The 22,601-nt window shown below is 36.7% G+C and overlaps 1 protein-coding gene across 2 annotated transcripts in view; it reads left to right on the top strand.

The window, feature by feature from the left end:
- The window catches only part of LOC149131670 (uncharacterized), a 126,337-nt gene extending 107,175 nt beyond the window's left edge, over positions 1-19,162 (top strand). For both annotated transcript variants that reach the window (XM_089338324.1, XM_089338325.1), the window contains one exon: positions 17,406-19,162. In XM_089338324.1, the coding sequence (XP_089194450.1) occupies positions 17,426-18,607 (1,182 nt within the window). In that variant the 5' untranslated portion in view covers positions 17,406-17,425 and the 3' untranslated portion in view covers positions 18,608-19,162. The remainder of the gene's footprint in view (positions 1-17,405) is intronic.
- The last annotated feature ends 3,439 nt before the right edge of the window (positions 19,163-22,601 follow it).

Consider the following 22,601-nt stretch of genomic DNA (forward strand, 5'->3'; position numbering starts at 1 on the left):
CCAAAAATGTCTGCCGTGAATGAACATGTGGAACTTTTTCACACCAAATATAATAGCCAACGCCTCTTTTTCAAGCTGGCTATAGCACTTTTCCGCCGGTGCTGCCCACTCTGCATGGTGAATCTTTTCAATTATATTCAGGCTTTCCGGCTTTTCTAGTTCTTTATTGACCTGATCTACCGCTGCAAACGGCACGTTCTGTTTAGGCCTGAAAATAGGTGTTGAATTTTCTTTGACAGCAATCTTTACTTTGTTTTTGTGCAACAGCCTAAACCTCCCGAAAAAACTTTTGAGAAAATTTCTTTCATTTTTTGTCTCAGTTCATCGACCTCGTTCGATCGTTTGACTGCTCCGTTTACGTTATTGCAACCGCAATAGCAGCGCTAAGAGCAGAAGTGGAAGAAAAGTGAATGGAACATCGTGCGTGGGCTACCAGGAATTTTGGAAGAAATAGAAAGAAATGTTAGAAATGACAAATTTATTAATGAGACAAAAAAAAAAAAAACTACTAAAGTCGACAAAAGGAAATAAAGAAAGGTCTGATGTAGAGAACCGTCAAGATGTGAGCATGTACTCTATATGTGATGGTGTATTAATGTACGCTCAGAGGGTTGTCATACCACAGGCATTACAGAAGAGAATGCTAAAAGAGTTCCACGTGGGACACCCAGGCATCTCTAGAATGAAAGCGTTGATGCGAAGTTTTGCATTCTGGCCAAGCATGGACAAGGAAGTTGAAAACCTGGTAGCGAAACTACCTACCACAAAATATGAACATTGCCGTAAGTGAAAATATTATGGTCCCGACTACATATCGATTTTGCAGGCCCGGTAAATGGATATTATTACTTAATGGTAGTGGACAGCTACACAAAATGGCCCGAGGTCGCGTCACGACCGACTTTATATACGGTAATAAACTTCTTACACGAGCTGTTCGCAAAATTTTGTGTAGCGGATATAGTTTGTCTCTGATAACAAAACACAGTTTGTATCCTGTGAGTTTAAAAGATTCTGTGAGATGTTCACGTTAGAGCATAAAACTATAGCACCATATCACCCTAGATCGAATGGAAAGGCCGAACGGTTCGTGGATACTTTTAAGAGAGCTTTAAAGAAAGCTAATAAGGAAGCCACGGACGAAGTCGCAAGCCAACAATTCTTAAGGGTATACAATTCTTAAGGGTATACAGGGTAACTCTGAACCCAAATGCACCAGAAGGAAGTTCACTGGTAGAATTAAAGTTTGCCAGAAAGGTGAAGTCGGTATTTGATAAACTGTTGCCAGTGAAGAAAAAGATACGTGCAAGTAAAGACATGCCAAAATTCTTTAGAATCGGTGATAAGGTATATGTAAGAATGTACAGAAATGGCAAGGAATGCTGGGAAGAAGGAGAAATTGTAACATGCATAGGAAGAATGATCTATGTGTAAGAAGCAGAAATAGAATGGAAAGAAGACATAGAAATCAGCTGAAGGAAAGAGTCATAGAAAAAGAACCAATATGAGTAGAAATACCGAGGGATTGGCTATGTGATGCTTTTCAGGTTCCAACATCGTTAAAAGTCGAAGGCACACATACAAGGAAACGGAAGAACACTGTATTCCTAAAAGTAGACCCTAAGAAGAAAAGATATTGAATATATGTATAAAAAGGAAGAGAAAGTAGGGTGAATAAAAGAAATTGATTGTTAAATAAAACAATTAAGAGATGTATAGTGAAACTGTACACCCCTCCCGGTAAAAAGTGGTAGGAATCAGCCGTTATAAATAGACCAGTAGCCAGTCGTCAAGCGAGTGTCGAGAGTCGACAGTTCTAGTCGGTGTCTTTTGGAGTTGTCAGCGATAGTAAGATAGAAGCAGTTATCGTGTTACTATTCCGGTACGAAGAGATACAACGGTACCCGATGACTAGTAACTATTGTGGCTACTAGCGTAAAACAGCAACTACAGTACAACGGTAGTCACAGATTCTTACCAGTGGGAGGAACCCACTTTACAACAGAAACAAAAGTACATTTTGCACCAAAAGCCTATATGAGAGTTTCTCTAATGGTAACTACTGCAATGTAATTTGTTCTAACAAAACATCCACCTTTATGTGGGATAAATAATACTTCTTAGCATTAATAGTGCCTCTATCGTTAATATATATATTTTTAGCATATACATACATTCATACAAAAATAAGTATATATGAAAATACTTTGATCAAGACCAAGAGTGTAACATGAAAAATGACAGATGGTTATGTGCAGATCTATTTAATATCACCAGAGTGATGTATACAAAATTTTCAGCAATTGTGATGGTTTTAGGAGTGGTGAGTAACGAAACTCATGTCATACTACCTCACGTCTTTCCACAGGGATTTTAATTAATGTATCTGGATACGCTTATGAGCTGTAGACAGTAGTTCAGCCTTGGACGAATGAAGTACGCAGTAGAAGACCATGCAAGTTCTAACAAAACAGAGTACCTTTTCACAAAGCTCAAGTGACCCAAGAATGGATATCAGATTATCTTTATGATCATTTAGCATTTAACTTGTGGCCTCCAAAGACACCAGATAAAAATTTCATGCATACTACGTTTGGAGCGTGTTGACTGGGACACTAATGTACATCCTCACAATTTCATGGCTCTATTGAAGGTCTCCATTGACCAGTAAATGTCCAGAATGAATAAAGAGCATCTGGGTCAAACGTGCCTACGATTCTGATCCTGCACTGAAGCAGTATTCAAAGCTGAATTAGGATTCACAAGATCATTTTATAGGAAGGCTTCCTGAGAGCATGTGCACAAATTTTAATTAAAATACACTTGGCGTTTCTAGATAAGAGTTGATTTATTAAATTACTTAACATGTCCTCAAACACTTCTCACACCCTGTATACATACATACATACATACATACATATGTATATATATATATATACATATTTAAATATCTTTATACACAAATTTTATATATGTTATATATATATATATATATATATATATATATATATATATATATATATATATATATATATCTATATATGTATACACACACACGCACACATATATATATACACGCATATGCAGTTATTTACACCATCTGTATAGATAAGTGCACCTACGTAGATACAACTATATAAACTTATCAGCAGACATATAAGTGAATGTATGTATATATATATTTATTTCTATGTATGTATATTTTTTAAATTCATGATGATTGCTGATATCAACACATGCATGACACAAGATATGTGTACGTGCATGCCTTGCATGTGTGCGTGAGTGTATTTGTGTGTATGTATGTGAGTGTGTGTGTGCCTATATGTAACCAGTTATGCATAATTGAAAGGAAAATGAGCTAAAGGAAATAAGCCAAAGTGTCCAGTGGTACAAATTTGACAGTAACGACGAATAAGGTTATATCGAATACCATGCCATATAAATTTTTGATCCATTTAAATTGCCGTTACCTTGAGAGAAATTAAAAAAAAATTCTAGTAGTAAACAAGATTGATTCGGTCTGAGAAGGTGAGACAATTTTTAGGTCGTTCTGGTATTAACATTTCATTAAAAAGAAAAGGGTCTGTTTTTCGACCCACGCTTTTTCCTTGAATATTAAAACAAAAGTAGGTACAAAATCCTCAGCCTCAATAAATTTACCAGATAGTCATAAGTATAAGAAAATCTTTGTCTTTTCCTATCTCAAGAGGCGTCTTCAGTATAACAACTTTACTTGTTGCCTAGAAAATATTGATTTCAAATCTTGGCACAAGGCCAGTGATTTCGGAGGAAAGTGTAAGTCGATTACATCGACCCCAGTGTTTAAGTGATACTTATCTTATCGACCCCGAAAAGATGACAGGCAAATTCAACCTTTGAACTCAGAACGTAAAGAGGGGCGAAGCGCTGCTAAACATTTTGCCCGCCGTGCTAACGATTCTACCAGCACGCCACATTTTGTCGCCTAGAAAATATTACACACGCACACGCATTCAGACAATCACTTATACAAATATATGTGTATTTTTTTCCCTTCCTTTCTCGTTTTGAGAGAAAATTTGAATACCATAGATTCCTTATTTGTCATTACAGTTATCATTTTAAACCTAAATTTATTTTTTATTACCATTTTAGGAATGATAACATGAGAGTTAGAATGTTTTTTATACTGAAGATGCCCATAGCAAATTTTATAACGCCATTGTTATTATTTTCTCAAACAGTTAATGGTTTTCATATAAAATCCTATATTTGTTATTCGTTCTAGCGTTTTGGTACATGTGTCGTGATTATAATTATATGGAAGCATATCCGAAATTTTTATTATAACTACCGAAAGTCTTGCTCACTACACTACTAGTTGTTTTGCAATGAATTTTTGATCCACTGAAATTTGAGTTCTCTCCTATGTCTATTTTTGAAAGTAATTATAATTTACGCCAATGCATGCCTTTCTATTAATATTTTTATAATTTGTTGAAACATATATTGTTATGGGCATATTTTTGCTAATTAAACACACGCACTATATACTTGGTCCTCACTTCAGTTCATTATTATTATTATTATTTTTTTTTTTTAGTGTCCTCTGTCTTAAATCTTTCGTCTCACATCCTATGATCTCTTTAGCCCCTCTCCACCTCACGTCTGTCCTGTCAGAAAATGGGATGGAGAATCGCTGAAGAGGTCACAGAATGTGTGACGAAAAATGTAAGACAAAGAAAATAAAGCAACAACAACAACAATAATAATAACGATAATGACGTCAAATTTTTTGCTACAAGGGCAGTTTGGGGGAGGGGATTAAGTCGATTACATCAACCCAGTGTTTCACTGGTACTTAATTTATCGATTCCAAAAGGATGAAAGGCAAAGTCGACGTCGACGGAATTTGAACTCAGAACGTAGCGACGGGTGAAATACCGCTAAGCATTCTTCTCAGTGTGTTAACGATTCTGCCAGCTCGCTTCCTTATTATAATAATAATAATAATAATAATAATAATAATAATAATAATAATAATAATAGTATTTTCTACTCTAGGCACAAGGCCCGAAATTTTGGCGAAGGGTCCGGTAGATTAGATCGACCCCAGTACGCAACTGGTACTTAATTTATCGACCCCGAAAGATTAAAGACAAAGTCAACATTTTGTGTACTCAATATTACCTCTGTACTATTCTCTATCCCGTAGAACACCAAGAACATCGCAAATGCCACCCACCACCATCACCTCTACTATCACCACAAGATCCCCTAGCAATGTCAACTAGCACCGAGATCCCCTAGCACCAACACCATCATCACCACCACCACCACTATCATCAACAACTCTATCACCCTTGTCACCATCACTTCCCTCGTAAACCCTAATCATACGTCATCTTGTACAGCATTAACATCTACTCTCCAGCCCTAGCTCTGACTCCACCACCACCACCACCACCACCACCACCACCACTACCTCCACCATCACCACCTCCACCACCACCGCCGCCGCCGCCACTACTAATACCACCAACTACATTATTGTTTCCATCATCTCCTACATCGTGGTTTTCAACCATTCTTTTGTCTATGGACCCTTTTAATTTCTATTTTGTTCTAGACCTCCATAACCATTCGATGGTTATTTTTATAACGAAATATTATAAGGAATTTTCAAAATATTTTGTGTATTGCAGACATATAAACAGTTTATTGCACATAAATTTTGACAATAAAATCTCATATGAACCCCAAAGGGTCATATGAACCCAGAATGGAAACTATTAGCCTAAACCTTCTACAATTCACACTTCACCGTCTTTAAATAAGGAAAGGACACCTTATATAATATAGTCTCAAATTTGTCTTAACATAGAGAATAGATACGGTTAAAATAGCGTCGATCACAGGTTTGATTAGTTGTGATTGTGAATGATTACATGTTTATATGTGTGATCATGTATGTGTATGCCTGTGTATGTATGTATGTATGTATGTATGTATGTATGTATGTATGTATGTAGGTGTTTGTGAATATGAATGCTTGTATTTATGAATATAACACACGCACGCACACAGACACACTCGTTTATGCATATATAATGTAGATGTACCTATGTGTGTTTGTGTGTGATTGCATATATGTGAGCATATATGCATGTACGCATGTGTGCTTGTGTGCGTGTGCGTTTGTGCGTGTGCAGGACACCTCTGTGTATATGAGTGCATGTGACGCGTGTATGGTTACGTGTGTGGTATTTGGAGAAATTCCTGACATGACAAAGGCACCCAAAGAAACATAACAACCAAAGTAACCAGGTAACATTAATTTCCTATTCTCCTCCTCCCACCCCAAGCTAAGCCGTACTCCATTTCCCGCCTGTCTATCAGGAAACACATAGCGTAGTAGGTGCAACAATTAAGACTGCTACGTTAGTTGTGAGATCGTCCACTGTCGCATTAAAATTTATAATCATAATTCAAAGAAATATTTGATTTGTTCACTCATTGATACCCAATTACTGCTTAAAAGTTAACGAATGGGAAAAAGAAAGCTGTGGTTAGTATTTCAATCTATTTTGTATTATTTACTACTCAGTGGTTGGCCATAGGAATTCCACATTTTATAATATGAATTTTGTTTTTATTTTTATTTTGATGCCTAATTAACATAAAGTGTTTGCGTAAAGTACTTTTACAAATAGATACAATATATTGTGTATTGTGTAAGTTGTAAAGATAAATATGAACACAGTATATGTTCATATCATTGTTTTGTTGTGTTAAAGATTTCTACTAGGTTTCGGTTCTGTTCCAAAAATTAACGTTATTGAAAGAGTAACGTTCGAAATTACATCAAAAGTTTCAATTCTGCTAAAGGCGGCGAGCTAGCGGAATCATTACTGCACCGGGAAAAATGCATAGCAGCGTTTCTCTCGACTATACGTTCTGCGTTCAAATGCCGGCGGGGTCGATTTACTTTTTATCCTTTCGGTGCCGATAAAACAAGTACCATTTCCTCATTGGTGTCGATATAATCGACTTACCCCTTTCCCCGAAATTACTGGCTGCATGCCAAAGTTTGAAATCAATTTTTCAATTTTGTCTTCAGTTTCGTTCTTCAAGAGCCGGCATGGCTGAGTGGTTAAGAAGCTCATTCTGCAAACTGATAGCTTCGTGTTTAGTTATACAGCACGGCACTTTGTGCAAGTATGTTCGACCATAGCTCCGACTTGACCAATGCCTTGTCAATGGATCTGGTAGACAGAAGCATACATACATACATACATACATACATATATATATATATATATATATATATATATATATATATATATATATATATATATATAATGCAAGAGAGTTAGGGGTTGAGGATTCAACTCACTAAGGGATAGTAACTATTTATATGGTCTTATATACTGTTTGTAGGCTCTTTATGTGCCTTATTATTTTTATTTTTATAGTTTCATTTTTCATTTATTTTTATTTTTATTTTTTATTTTCTATTTTATATTTGTATTGAATTTTGTGAATCTCTGAAGAGGCCTAGCGAATTATGCATGTACCCCCATTACATCATTTTCATCTGCTAATTACTCCGGCACACAGGAGCTATAGAGATAGAATGGGGCATGCCAACACTAGGCCAAAACAGCTGTAAGTTTTTGCATATTCTCCAATTGCTAAATGCACTTTATATTTGTAACCTTAATTGTTAATATGACATGGTATGTCATAAGCATCTGTGTATTGTGGTTTTTGTCATTTTAGTTACAAAATAAACAAATTAATTCAATGGAATACACTGTCTCCAAGTCGATGGGTACCGCATATTCTCCATTTTCTTATTGCTATATATATATATATATATATATATATATATATATATATATATATATATACACACATATATATATGTGAGTAAAAGTAAATACAAAAAAAAAAAGGGTTTTGTATGATCGTGTATAGAGGAATATATTATTTTATTTAAAAGAGTTCCAACTCTGTCTGTTCTTTATGTTTTATTTATATTCTTGTGAAATTAATGTGGGATATAGAATATAGAATATATAATATATAATTTATAAAAATGGATGGTACAATGAAATGAAGTATTGAATGTCTTATTGAATATATGGAATATGTCTTATTGAATACATGGAATATGTCTTATTGAATATATGGAATATGTCTTATTGAATATATGAAATATTGAGTGTTCAATATAAAGGATTAAATATATCAAGGCGAATACGTATTTTCAATACCTTGTGGTATTTCATCATGGCCGGTATCTGACAGACTGTAACAGACTGTACAGTCTTTCAGATACCGGCCATGATGAAATACCACAAGGTATTGAAAATACGTATTCGCCTTGATATATTTAATCCTTTATATTGAACACTCAATATTTCATATATTCAATAAGACATTCAATACTTCATTTCATTGTACCATCCATTTTTATATATTATATATTATATATTCCATATTCTATATCCCACATTAATTTCACAAGAATATAAATAAAACATAAAAAAAGACAGAGTTGGAACTCTTTTATATATATACACACACACACACACAAAATATGTATGTATGTGGAGGGTTGTGTCTGTGTATATCCCCATCGTCCATCACTTGAAAACTGGTGTTGGTTTGTTTACGTCTATATATTAGTGGTTTCGCAGAAAAGACTGATAGAATAAGTACTAAACTTAAACCGTAAGTGCTAGGGTCGATTTATTTGACTAAAACTCTTCAAGGCCGTGCCTCGGCATGGGCGCAGTCTTATGGATTAAATAAGAAAAAGATAAGAGATAGTTAAGGTTATTGAAAATGTAACAATCGAGAAATATGACTAACAATGTCTTATTGATTATTACTAATTATTGTCAAACCCACCAAAAACTATTACAGTCACCCAATATTAATTCTTATACCTAATAATCCTTTCTACTATACGCACAAGGCCTGAAATTTGGGGAAGGGGGATAATCAATTTCATCGACCCCAGAGCGTATCTGGTACTTATTTCATGGACCCCTAAAGGATGAAAGGCAAAGTCGATCTCGGCGGAACTTGGACTCAGATCTTGAAGACGGACGAAATACCGCTAAGTATATCGTCCGGCATGCTAACGATTCTGCCAGCTCATCGCCTTTTCTTATACTTAATAATGGGATCTTCCTTCTGATAGAATTCTCTCTCAAATCATACATCCTACATTATTAAAAAGTCCGACTGACTGAATAATTTAGTCCAGCACAAAATGTGTCCAATAAAGTAACTGAATGATCATGCCTGGAACGCTTTTGATTAAAAGTCTGCTCAGCCAAGAATGATTTGAGATTAATCAACCGATGTTATTACTGTCAACTAAAGCGGTGAGCTAGAGGAATCGTTAGCACGTAGGGAAAACTGCTTAGTGGAATTCTGTCCGTCTTTACGTTCTGAATTCAAATTCCACCGAGGCCGACTTTGCTTTTGATCCTTTCAGAGTCAATAAAATAAGTACGAGCTGAGCACTGGGGTCGATGTAACTGACTTATCCCCTCCTCTAAATTTGAAATCAATATTATTACTGTCAACAGCCATCAGTAGATTCTATAGCTGTAGTCATAGCCATCGAGATTAACTATTAGAACCAGCAATACGAACTCTTATAGTCAGCAATAGTATTATAATTAGCAGTATTAAATATTAAAGCTGCCGAAACTATATTGAACAGCAATACTATCTGTAATATCCAGCAGTATTAACTATTAAACGCCAATATGTACTTATCGATGGTCACTGTTGTAGGTACTGGTTATAATACTGTTAGAGTTACCAATACCAGCTTTTATAACCAACAGTACTAACTTGCCTACAATTACTAACTGCTCTAGTAATCAATACTGACTAATCCTTAACACCAATATCTAAAAAGCAATTGTGTTGTTGCTTCGCCACAGGACAGACTTTTGATCAAAGGTATTGTAAATTGGTCTGTTTTATTCAGTTACAGTGTATCTATGACAACATTACTTTTAGTACCTTTTAGTACCTTTTTTCTAAAACGGTATGCTGTGATTTAGGGAGGTTTTGCTGATGTTTATGTCAGGCTGAGCTAACACACAGTGGCTCCCGCGTTGGCTTAAATGAAATTATGTTACTATGTCATGTACAATTACATATGATCATAAACGTATTTTAATTAAATTTGTTTCTTTTATATAACTATTTTTAATGCAGTTGGCTTTTCGCACGACTTATGTCGCTTTCCAAATAATTTATACAGTTAGCGCATTTTGTCTCTCGTTCATGGGATTTCGTTTTACGCATAAACCGATTTTTATTGCATACTGTTTTCCATTCACCGCGTATTTTTATTGCATTTCGTTTTACGTGGAACTGATTTTGTATATTACAATTTTTATTACACGTCGTCTTTCGTGTGATTGATTACGTTTTTCACAGAGGCCGTGTTTGTGTGGAGCATATTTTATACAACACGTATGTTTATTGCATTTCGTTTTCCGTGTTAATGATTTCGTTTTTCATACATTTCTATGACATTGTGAGGATAATAAAGGTTTTAAATTTAGGTACACGGTGAGCAATTTTGGGGTAGAGGTAAATCGATTACAGCAACATCAGTGCTCAACTGGTACGTATATTATGGACCACGATGGGATGAAGGGCAAAATCGACCTCAGCGGAATTTGAACTCAGAGGTAAAGACGGGCGAAATGTCGCTTCAGTTTCTGTCAGCAAAATACGATCTGAGTCAAGCGTAGGTGTTGTTAAGTCACTTGTATAAGATGCCACCCTATGGGATCGAAACTGAGGTTTCGTGATTGCAAAATAGAAGTTTCTAATCACGAAGTTATGTCTGCGTCCATTTATACATGTGCATATAAAACAGACTTGACCTAAATATTACAAACATACAACAAATACATGCAAACACATCATCGCACACATTGTTACGCAAATCTACACACACGAGCATGCACAAATCCACAGACACATGCACATATGCACAGAAGCATATTATAAGAGACATATACAAACACATAAGCAAACATATTCAGATACACATAACCCCATACACAGTTTAGACACAAATATATACACGCAATGAAACACACGCAAAACGTTTTATACATAAACGTAACACAGACAGGCACAAATGTATCATACACAACGCATACATGCTCATACTGAAAACACAGATAAGACGAATATGTACAAAAACACACACATATACACACACACAAACAGAATGCAAAATACGTAGCAGATTATTTACAATTATATTGCAAGCATGTAACATACTACATACAACCACGCACTCACAAAGAACAGATTAGACAAATGTATAACAAACACAAGACATACAGACATATCTGAAGACACTGTCTCTGTATCTCTCTCTCACCCTAACTCGCTCTTCCTCACTCTCTCTCTTGCTCTCTCTCTCTCTCTCATATTCTCTCTCTCTTTCTCTCTCTCTCACACATGCATACACAATCTGACTCTGATATCACATCAAGTTGATTTAGAAGCCACATTAGTAAATACGATTTTAGTAAAATAGTAATAAACGCCTTAAGAGCAACAATAACAACAACATTAAATATATACGATTACAACAATAACAACTATAATAGCTGTCATTGCAGCTATCACATACACCTCCATCACTAACACCACCGTCACTTCCATCGCCACTACCCCCAACACCACCACCAACAACAACAATAAGAAAGCATCACCAACATGAAAACTACTGAAACCACCACCACCACCTCCACCACTAAAGTATAGCTGAACTTGGGTTCTTGAGGAGAGAATGCAACTCATTAACTCATAAGCAATAAATTATCCCGTTATCTGGTTTAATAAATCTCTGCAAGAACGTAAGGCTTAAAGGATGACAAACAGGAAAAAACAATGCTTTCCTTCCTAACTTTACTATCAATCAGGTGGCTGATCAAAATAAACTCCAAATTAAAAAGAGAAATAGGATGGAGTGGCTGCGTGGTAAGTAGCTTGCTTACCAACCACATGGTTCCGGGTTCAGTCCCACTGCGTGGCACCTTGGGCAAGTGTCTTCTACTATATAGCCTTGGGCCGACCAAAGTCTTGTGAGTGGATTTGGTAGACGGAAACTGAAAGAAGCCCGTCGTATATATGTATATATATATATATGTGTATGTGTGTTTGCGTGTCTGTGTTTGTCCCTCCACCATCGCTTGACAACCTTTGCTGGTGTGTTTACGTCCCCGTAACTTAGCGGTTCGGCAAAAAGAGACCGATAGAATAAGTACTAGGCTTACAAAGAATAAGTCCTGGGGTCGATTAGCTCGACTAAAGGCGGTGCTCCAGCATGGCCACAGTCAAATGACTGAAACAAGTAAAAGAGTATATATATATATATATATATATATATATATATATATATATATATATATATATATATATATATATATATATATATATATATATATATATATATATATAAATATATATTTATTTATTTCTGTATAAGAATGACGGACTTTCAATAAAAGGTGCAAAGAATTATACTTATATGAAAAATTTATACTAAAAATATACTATTCACATAATGTTAGTAGCTCTTGTTTTTACAGCTGTTTCAAATGTTTCGTGACTAGTATCAATTAGTATGATTAATACTGCCTCAGTATTGCACCTGCTAGCAAGATATGCATTGTCATATTAACTATTCATGAATCAGATGAAAGAGCTGTAGAGACTAGGCCTGTGTACATCTTGTAAATCGTATATTTACATATAAAAAATGTCTCTGTGTCTTTTATTGTTTGTCAGTCATTCTTCTTCGCTATGCACTCGATTTCCATAGTTCTTTTAGCTGACACTTTCATCTCTGGGCTACTTCAACCTCATGAGGGTGATCTTTCTGTGTATTATTTGTGACTATATATTCATGCTTGCACTAGGATTTTATCACTTATGATATGATATATATATATATATATATATATATATATATATATATATATATATGTCTGTATGTATTTGTGCGTGTGTGCGTGTGTGTGTGTGTGCGTATACTCGAAAGAGAAAAAAAACATTTGCCGTGAATACAGCCTTGGAAGAAAATTTCTCCTTATAGACGCGTGGAAACACATTAGGCTACAGATAGCGACAGCCGATCGTAGGACGTACGCACTTCTTCGTTACGTGCAATTAGCTACGAATATCGATTTCGTTGTTCACAATAATAGTTCTGATGCATAAAAACAGCCAAAAGTAAACTTGTTGAGGTGCGCAAAGTTTGGTGAAGACGGACTGAATAACAGGGTTGCACGAAGTAGCGTTGTATAAAATACATACCCGTACATGAACATGATAAATATCATTGCTATTCATAAATACGATTCACAGTGAAACGTCCAACTTTCTGATTCATATAAAACAAAGCAACAAGAACAACGAAAATGTAATACAGTTCTATATTTAAGAGATCAATCAGGATTTATGTACATTATTTACATTTGACGATATTTGTCCTCATGTTGTTTGTTATTAACACAACGTTTCGGCTGATATACCCTCCAGCCTTCATCAGGTGTCTTGGGGAAATTTCGAACCTGGGTTCTCATTCCTGAGGTATTTTTCGATTTTATTATTATTATTCAGGTCACTGCCTGGAATCGTACTCGGAATCTTGAGGTTAGCCCGAGCTCTTAACCACTACGCCATATGTCTGTGGGCAATTATGGAGTGAATTTTAGGGCTTATAAATCTAATATTTTCCTATCCTTCCTTAATACCGGTTCTCATATGCTATTCATATCTGCACTCAGTCTGCTTAGGAGATTGTTGTGCCCTAGTGTATGTGCTGCTTCTTTTAGCTTTCGTATTTTCCAGTGGTGTTCTTTGTCTATTATTTTAATTTCATCCCACAGGGGGAGGTGATCTCCATTTTTCCATACATGATCATCTATACCTGATTTATCAATATCTCCCCGTGTCACAGCTTTGCGATGTTCGTCTACCCTTATTTTGAGGGGCGACATGTTTCGCCTTTGCATAACCTATCACAGCTGCATGGGATGGAGTGCACGCAGTCTTTGGTCATATTCTCTTCTATTGATGGTTTTATCCGAAGGAGATATTTGCGAAGTGTTGTATTACTCTTGAATACTGTCCTGATGTCATATGGTCCGTATATCTTTTGTATATCTTTTCGGAGAGGCCTTTCACATAGGGTAGACATACTTTTCTTCATAATTGGAGTAGATAGTATGTTTTGGGGGTAGTTGTACCTTAATAGATTGTTACTGATCGTTTCTATGTGGTGGGTATCACGATCGCTACTTATATTCTTTGATCGATGTCTTAGGCACTGAGCAATTCTTCTTTTTACACTGTATAGATGGTGGGAATTGAAGTTGAGGTATCGTCCAGTAAAGGTCGGCTTGCGATATACGGATGTCCTGAATCCATACTTGTTGCGGGTTATTAATACGCCCAGGAATTCTAGCTGATTGTCTTTTTCCTTTTCCATTGTAAACAGTATGGATAGTTTTATTAAGTTCACATGATCTAACAACACTTGGACATCTTCCTGGTGGGGCCAGAGACTAAATGTGTCATCAACATATCGCAGAGATAGGATTTGTTCTAGCGGTGTTGATCCTAAAGCCAAGTTCTCAAAGTATTCCATATATATATTGGCTATTATCGGTGATAATGGCGAACTCATAGCTAAAACCTTTTCTTGTCGATATATATCAGAGTCCATATTGAAATAGGTAGTTTCTACACAGAAGGTCAACATTTCCATCAAGTTTCTTATTGATATACTAGTGCGCTCTTTTAGATGGGTGTCTGTCACTAGTTCTATTAGTAGCTGCAATCTATATACCAGTAGTTCCAGTAATAACAGATATTAAGCCGAAGAACTTGTGCCATTAATTGTCTCCTAATCACTTGTAAATTTGTTTTTTGTACATTGATGTTCATTTTCCAGCCAAATTCCTCGGCACAACTGTTCTTATTTTATTTCATACTGCCGAACAACAGAGAAATTGTTCATATAAGGGTGCGATGGGCAAATTGTTGCCATTCATATTTTCAATTTCGTGCATGTGTATTGTCTGTTTTTGATTTTGTTGACTACATAGTACAGTATTGGGCACCGTCTGTGAGAAAAAACAGCGCCATGACGCAATTCACTCTGCCAGAAATTTGGAAACGACTTACTGTGCTGCTTGGCATTCGTGCCGGAAGCTTCAATCCGAACATTTCAGAGTGTTGGGTGTCAATATGAAGACAGTGGAAAGGATTCGGAAAGAGTTGGATGAGTCTAATGGTGATTACGAAGGTACGGCAGCTCGGAAAACTCTGATCGTTCTGTTAAGAAAAGAACTCCTGAATTTGTTGGTGAGATCCAGGCCAAGTCAATCAGCTCCATCATCGGGGAGTTTCCAGTCTACATCATGGTGTTTGGAGTGATCACTAGTGATGGCGACGTTATGCCTCTACTCATCTTCCCACATAGCGTCAGACTTAACGCAGAGGCCTATATCGAGTGCCTGGAAGAGGTAGTGCTGCCCTGGGTCAAGAGGGAAGCTGCTGGAAGACACTATGTTTGGCATCAGTATTCTGCACCATTCCACACAAGCAGAACAACCCAGTTATGGCTGTCAGACAATTTCTGCGATCACATCACCCCTAACATCTGTCCACCTAACCCCTTGATTATTATGTGTAGGGTATAGTTGACCGAGAGACCGAAAAAACTTCTTGTGACACCAAAGATGAACTGATGGCAGGTAGTGCATGAAGACATTCAGTATTCCTCATACAAGATGAAAAAGGGGCAACTTTTATCCCAAGCCATCAAGGATAAGAGAAAAGATCGCGCTACGAAGCTTTTGAACACACTAAAGCATCCCCTCAAACCGAACATGCTTTGGTTTTTCACAGACGAGAAAGATTTCTACCAGGATCAGGTGGTGAACACACAGAACAACCGTTGGCTTGCCGTGTCCCCAAAACATGTACCGAGAGTGATAAAATTCAAACATTTGGTGTAATCACTATTGATGGCGGCGTTATGCTTCCATTCATCTTCCCACACGGGTCACACTTAATGCGGAGGCCTACATCAAGTGTCTGGAGGGGGTAGTACCGCCCTGGGTCAAGAGGGTAACTGCTGGAAGACCATATATATCTGGCAACAGGACTCTGCACCATGCCATATAAGCAGGAGAACTCAGTTATGGTTGTCAGACAATTTCTACGACCACATCACCCGTAACATCTGGCTGCCTAACTCCCCAGACTGCAACCCTTTTTTTGCTCATTATGTGTAGGGCGCAGTTGAGCAAGAGACCAACAAAACGTCTTGTAACACCAAAGATGAACTGAATTCAAAAATTATGGCAGCATTCACCAACTTAAACAAGGAGCCTGTCCAGAAGAGTTGCAGGAGAGTCTGGAGGTCGTGGTTGACGCCAATGACGATTTGTTTTGTATAAATTTACTCTTTAGTATTTTAAAATGTTTTTTGTAATTTTGGTAAATACACTTGTTAAAACGAGATGTCAGTGTTATTTTCATTTTTGCGCAATTTAGACGACAATTTATTCATCGCACTGTGTATTTGCAGTTTTTATCATTTTTATCCATTGTTATCGACATGTACGTTTTCACTTATCTTTGCCCTAGTTTTCGCTTTTGCATCATTCTAGATTTTAATGATCTCACCATGTCAGATGAAGATGACAACGTTGTAGTATCTGCAGTCGATTTTCTAACATTTAAAAATGCTGTTAAAGTTTAGTTTTCTAAAATGATATTTCAACTGTTGTTGTTTTGTATTCAGTCAATATATGTTTTTCACCCGTCTGAGGTCGATAAATAGTACGAGTGATGCATTAGAATCGATTTGCTCAAATATATTTCTCTTCTCTCAAATCTGTTGCTTTTTTCTCATCATAGCTGTATGGTAAGAAGCTTGCTTCCCAATCACATAGTTTCGGCTTCAGTCTCACAGCTTGGTACCTTGGGCAAGTGTCTTCTATTAGAGCCTCGGGCCGATCAAAGTGATGTGAGTGGATTTGGTAGATGGAAATGGAAAGAAACTCGTCGTATATGTGTCTGAGTGTGTATGTGTGTCTTCATATCTGTGTTTGTGCCCCCACCACCGCTGGACAACCGTTGTTGTTGTATTTACGTCCCCGTAACTTAAAGGTTCGGCAAAAGACCCGATAAAATAAATACCAGGATTAACAAAACATAAGTACTGGGGGCTATTTATTTGGCTAAAAGTTTTCCAAGGCGGTGTCCCAGTATAGCCACAATCTTATGACTGAAACAAGTAAATGAAAAATAGAAATCATTATTTATTTCTCTATTCACAGATTATGCTAACTGACTGACAATGTCTTCAGGCGAAGAAAACTTTCACAGATCTTTAACCAAGAAAGAGAAACGATGTATTGGAGTAGTTTGCCATCCAGACTACCACTTAGGTGCTAGTGCCACACACAAACACGATCTATGTTCAGATATTATGTGGAATATTTTACCTCTGAATCTGCGGCACAGTCGAAGCATAGATTTACCCTGTCATTCCAAAGAATTTGATAATCTAACAAAAGAGAAAGTAAGTCTACAGTCTTACAAGAAAGTGAATCCAGGCAATCCCACATTTTGGCAAGAGAAAGATTTTCATCCGGTTGTAGGTCTCGAATATAATGGAGATGGAACATGTGTTAAAAATAACCTAAATCAAAATAATGGGGAGTATTTTAGAAAAGATCTGTATGATGCCAAGGATGTGGTCGGAAATGATGCGAAGTTTCCGGAAGTTGAATATGACCGGGTTGACGTTCGTAGTAATTTACCGTGGAACATTGAAGAAAACTTAGAAAGAAAACGTGTTGAAACTGTTGATTCGAACTCGAGTTTAAGTAGAGAAAGAAATATTCATAAGAATTCGTTAAGACGGCATAGGAGAAGCAGAAAAGAAGAATTGGAAGCAAAGGATTCTATCACTAAAAGACCACTCATAAATAGTTCTTCATCACACTCTTCTGAATTATTGTGGGATCCTTTTGATAACGAAATACACACAGAAAGCAATAACAACAGCTACAAAAGCTATGAAAAGAATAGTGATGAGAAAACAAAGGAGAAGGTGACGGCAAGTGGTGGCCACCGTGTAAACGTTAAGTTGAAGAGCAGTTTTTCTTTATACCAAGTAAGAACAGAAAGTCCTGTGATCTCAACTAATTTCTTCTGGGGTAAGCAATGTCCACCAATGCAAAAACGACCTGCTAGAATAAGAAATTCGAAAGCGATTCAAAGACAATACAGTGATATCACACATATGTCTTCAAGATCCGAAGATGATAAAAATAGTGATGCAAACTTTTATCACCGATCCATTTCTGCCGATGATTTTACCAAGAAAGAAGTGATGAAATCACTCTCGAACATTCCAAGCAATCATAATGTGCGAAAGAAGAAAAAGAGCCGCCCATCTTTTAAGGATTTATTATACAGACGTTTCAATATTGGTGTGGATTACAATCCCTGGCTGGAAAGACAAGAAAGGTAAGAGAGTTTTAATTTCTTCAGTCCTTACATTTTCAGAAGCTGGAAATTCCTCCCAATTGTAAGACTGTCATTCACAGTGTTAAAAAATGAAAAAAAAAAAAAAAAATTCAAATATGTATGATTAATATTTGGATGTGATGTGCACTAATAACCATAATCTCTACATACGTTGCCCATAATGCATGTTGTACTATTATTTTATCTAATTTTTTATTAATACGTGTATTTTCTACCACTAAATATTTTATCTACATATGTGCTGCATGTTTGATTGTATATCGTACTCCTTACTTTTATATCTACATATAGCACAACTAACTGCTGCATCTATATATGTGGTCAATGTTTGACTGCAGATAATTATATAATTATATCTACATATATCTTCAATACTTGACTGTATAATGTTCTTGTAAATACTTTATCTTTCATACATCGTTTTACTATATTTTCTACTACTGTATTCACATATCGGTTTCACATTTTGGCCCAAGGCCAGGAATTTCGGGGAGAGGCAAAATCGAATACATCAAAGTCGATTGGTTCTTATTTTATCGACCCCAAAAGGCAAAGTCAGCCTCAGCGGAATTTCAACTCAGGACATGAAGACAAACAAAATACCGCTAAGCATTTTGCCCAGCATGCTAACAGTTTCTCTAGCTCACTACCTCATTGTGTTCACATATTGACTAGTAATTTCAGTATATGTTATACAATTGTCACACCTACAACTCCGCTTTCTCCCACAATACTTAAAGATAAGTTGTGCTATTAGCTATTTTATCTGAGACCAGCATCTGAATATATTTTATGCCACTATCATATCGACGTATATGGTCAGTATTTAACGATACATAGGCACTGAGACTACAACTAAGTGCTAGAAAAATTAACAAGTTATTCTCAAACCACATCTGAAACCACATCCTTTCGTTTTAAATAATGGATACATTGAATGAAATAGTCTGGAGAACACATTGCTTAAAAATTAGACGCGATAGTCGTGACATGGTTTGCAGGCTGCTAGCAGAGCAGGGGCTAAACAAGCAAAACTCCCACAACTGTTGCTGTTGGCAGTATCTTCATGTGTTTTACTGCTTTTTTTTTAATATCACAACCACCAAGTAAGGCGGCGAGTTGGCAGAATCATTAGCATGCCGGACAAAATGGTTAGTGGCATTTCTTCCGGCTCTACGTCCCGAGTTTGAAATTCCGCTGAGATCAACTTCGCCTTTCATTCTCTCGAGGTCAATAGAATAAGTACCATTTGATTACCGAGGTTGATGTAATCGACTAGCACTGTCCATCAAAATATCAGGCCTTGTGTCTATAGTAGAAATAAAAAATTTACTGCCACCAGTACAAGCTATTTGTATTATTTAGGCTGGCTTTCTGTGCAAAATCTCCGTTCGATAATGACTAAGCAATTACATAAGCAAAGACGTTCCATCCCTGACCATCTTGTCGTATATTGAAACTGTATATCAATGGTTACATTATCCAATGTAACCCATGTTTTTAAGACAATAGAAGGATGTCACTTCGAAAGAACTACCCTTTATTTCTAGCAGGGTAAGATAGCATGTAAAAGTTTCTTCGTTGGCTTTTGATGGCTATAATAGTTGTTTATAATTATAATAGCAATTACGAGCGGGATCCGTAGAAATTCCACGTTTTATAAATATTCTTATTCATTTCATAGTCTGTTGCATTATATTAATATTTTCAACTATGTTTTCGATTTTGTTTCACAACTGAGGCTAATAGTATGACACTCAAAACACGTGATAAGGAGATTGATGTTATTGGTTCTTGTTTAGTCATTATCGAGCGGGGATTAAACAAAACAACAACGTCATAGTCACCAACAACTACCAGGTCCAACAATACTATTATTTGAGAGCCTTCTGCTCAGAAGAGGAAAAGAACAAAGACTGCATATAATACCAGAAGCTGAAGCAACAAGAAGACGCTGAAGCAACAAGAAGACGCTGAAGCAAGGAATTTGATTGCAACTGGCTCAGTTTCCAGGGCAGTACCAGCCACAGATCCGGAAGTAACCTGAGGGGAAGCAAACGAAATCGTCTCATTTTCTGCGTCCCTAACACCAGGGTGAACGACTAAAGAACTGAAGGACTGAGTAGAGACTAAGAGCTGTTGCATCAACCCATCGTCTTGCAGCTTGTGAGCAAGAGATTGAGAGAGTGTCAGAAATCATTACAATTGTTAGAAAAACGGGCTTAGTCTAGTCAAAATGTAGGAAAGAGGATAGAAGTCCCTCAAAGAGGTGCATGCCCACTTATACTTTCTGAAATTTAGAGTATTTTGAAAAGACAATCACAATGTAATTGAATTTATAGTGGCCCTAAAAGAAGACATATCAAATACTGTACTGATTTTCGAGTGAATCGAGAAAAAGTACCAAACAACACGAGATGATAGAGAGTTCGTAAAAGCCACTTTGTGGTATATCAATAGCTGGTGGAAGACGGTTAATAGGATATGGAAAACTTTGCGGCTTTGTTAAGGCTGATAATGCAGAGGAAATTGGCAATTTAAGAGTATTCAACTTGCCAAAGATAATCGATGCAGATGAGAATCAAAAGATGGGGTGTCTTGATCTTACCCAGGTGGCAGTTTCTCACTAAAGTGTTGATGTGTTTATATTTGTATTATTTAGGTTGGCTTTCGGTGCAAAATTTTAAAACTATTTTAAATGATATTTTTTTTCATTATATTATGTTATATATCCCCTACACGTTTTGTGTTGTTTGTATGGGCCCTTCTGTCCAATAAAGAAACAGACACTGTCATCAGTAAGTGTCCAAGTATTGCTGATTTTGTATTGCTGTTGTCACATGCACGACGAGTCAAGCAACTAGCTCATCCCATTCTAATGGCACTGAGCCTTCCTTTGAAGAAGAAAGAGTGATGTTGGACGTGATGGAATGGACTGAGAATGCACACCTTTTCTATAAAGCACTCATCCATTTGTTTGAAGTTCCTCTGGAAAAAAGATTGTGAGGGCGGAAAGGGAGATCCTGAACTCCAGTAAATTTGTTAAAAAGTGGTTGAAAACGACGAGTATAGCCCAACGAAAACAACGAGTATAGCCCGACGAAAACAACGAGTATAGCCCGACGAATATGCCTCTGTAAGCCGAAGAATGGCAAGTGGAAGGGCACTTAATTCTAAGTTTGTAGCGTTCCTTGAATGACTCCAGATAGTGGTCCTCCATTAATATACTGTATTCCGATAGTACTCCCACCCACATTTTCTGAAACCTGTCCATTATTTATTATCCTTGTGTCAATAAAAGAACACAGTATAGAGTGATAGAATCGTTGAAACGTTAAGAGTTTATTCCAGCAGTTTACCACCACCACCACCACCACCACCACCACCACCACCACTGCTGCCGCTACCACCACAACCGACGCAGCCGACGCTACCACGACCATCACCACACTGTGTGATAATTTAAAACAGTTGTTATTGCCTCGAAGGATAGTATCAGAAGTGTGATGTCATTTTTTTTTCTATTCATAAAACTATATTAAGTATCTAGTTATCAGACAATTCATCAATTTGTATACCTATCTAATCTCCACTCACTTTGTCTCTGTCTTTCTCTTCAATTTAATCCCCTCCTCCCCCTCTCCCCATAGACACTAAACTTTATACATATATTCTGTGACGGAAATGGAAAGATACGTGGCAGGATAAAGCGAATACCTACGTTTTAATTTTCAAGTGTTTTGTATATTCAGTTTCAACAAATATTACCAGTTTTCTTTTGCTAAATCTCAATCATTCTTTATCATAATCACGACCAGAAAAGCTACCCCATGGTCTGTTTTCCGACGGTCTTTACAACAATGGGCAACACATACATACATACATACATACATATGCATACATGTATAAAAGAATCCACACATACACACACACACACACACACACACACCGAAATTAGCGCCCACACACACACACGC

Source organism: Octopus bimaculoides, chromosome 20 (assembly GCF_046866305.1).
Source record: "Octopus bimaculoides isolate indiv1 chromosome 20, ASM4686630v1, whole genome shotgun sequence".
Classification (NCBI taxonomy): domain Eukaryota; kingdom Metazoa; phylum Mollusca; class Cephalopoda; order Octopoda; family Octopodidae; genus Octopus; species Octopus bimaculoides.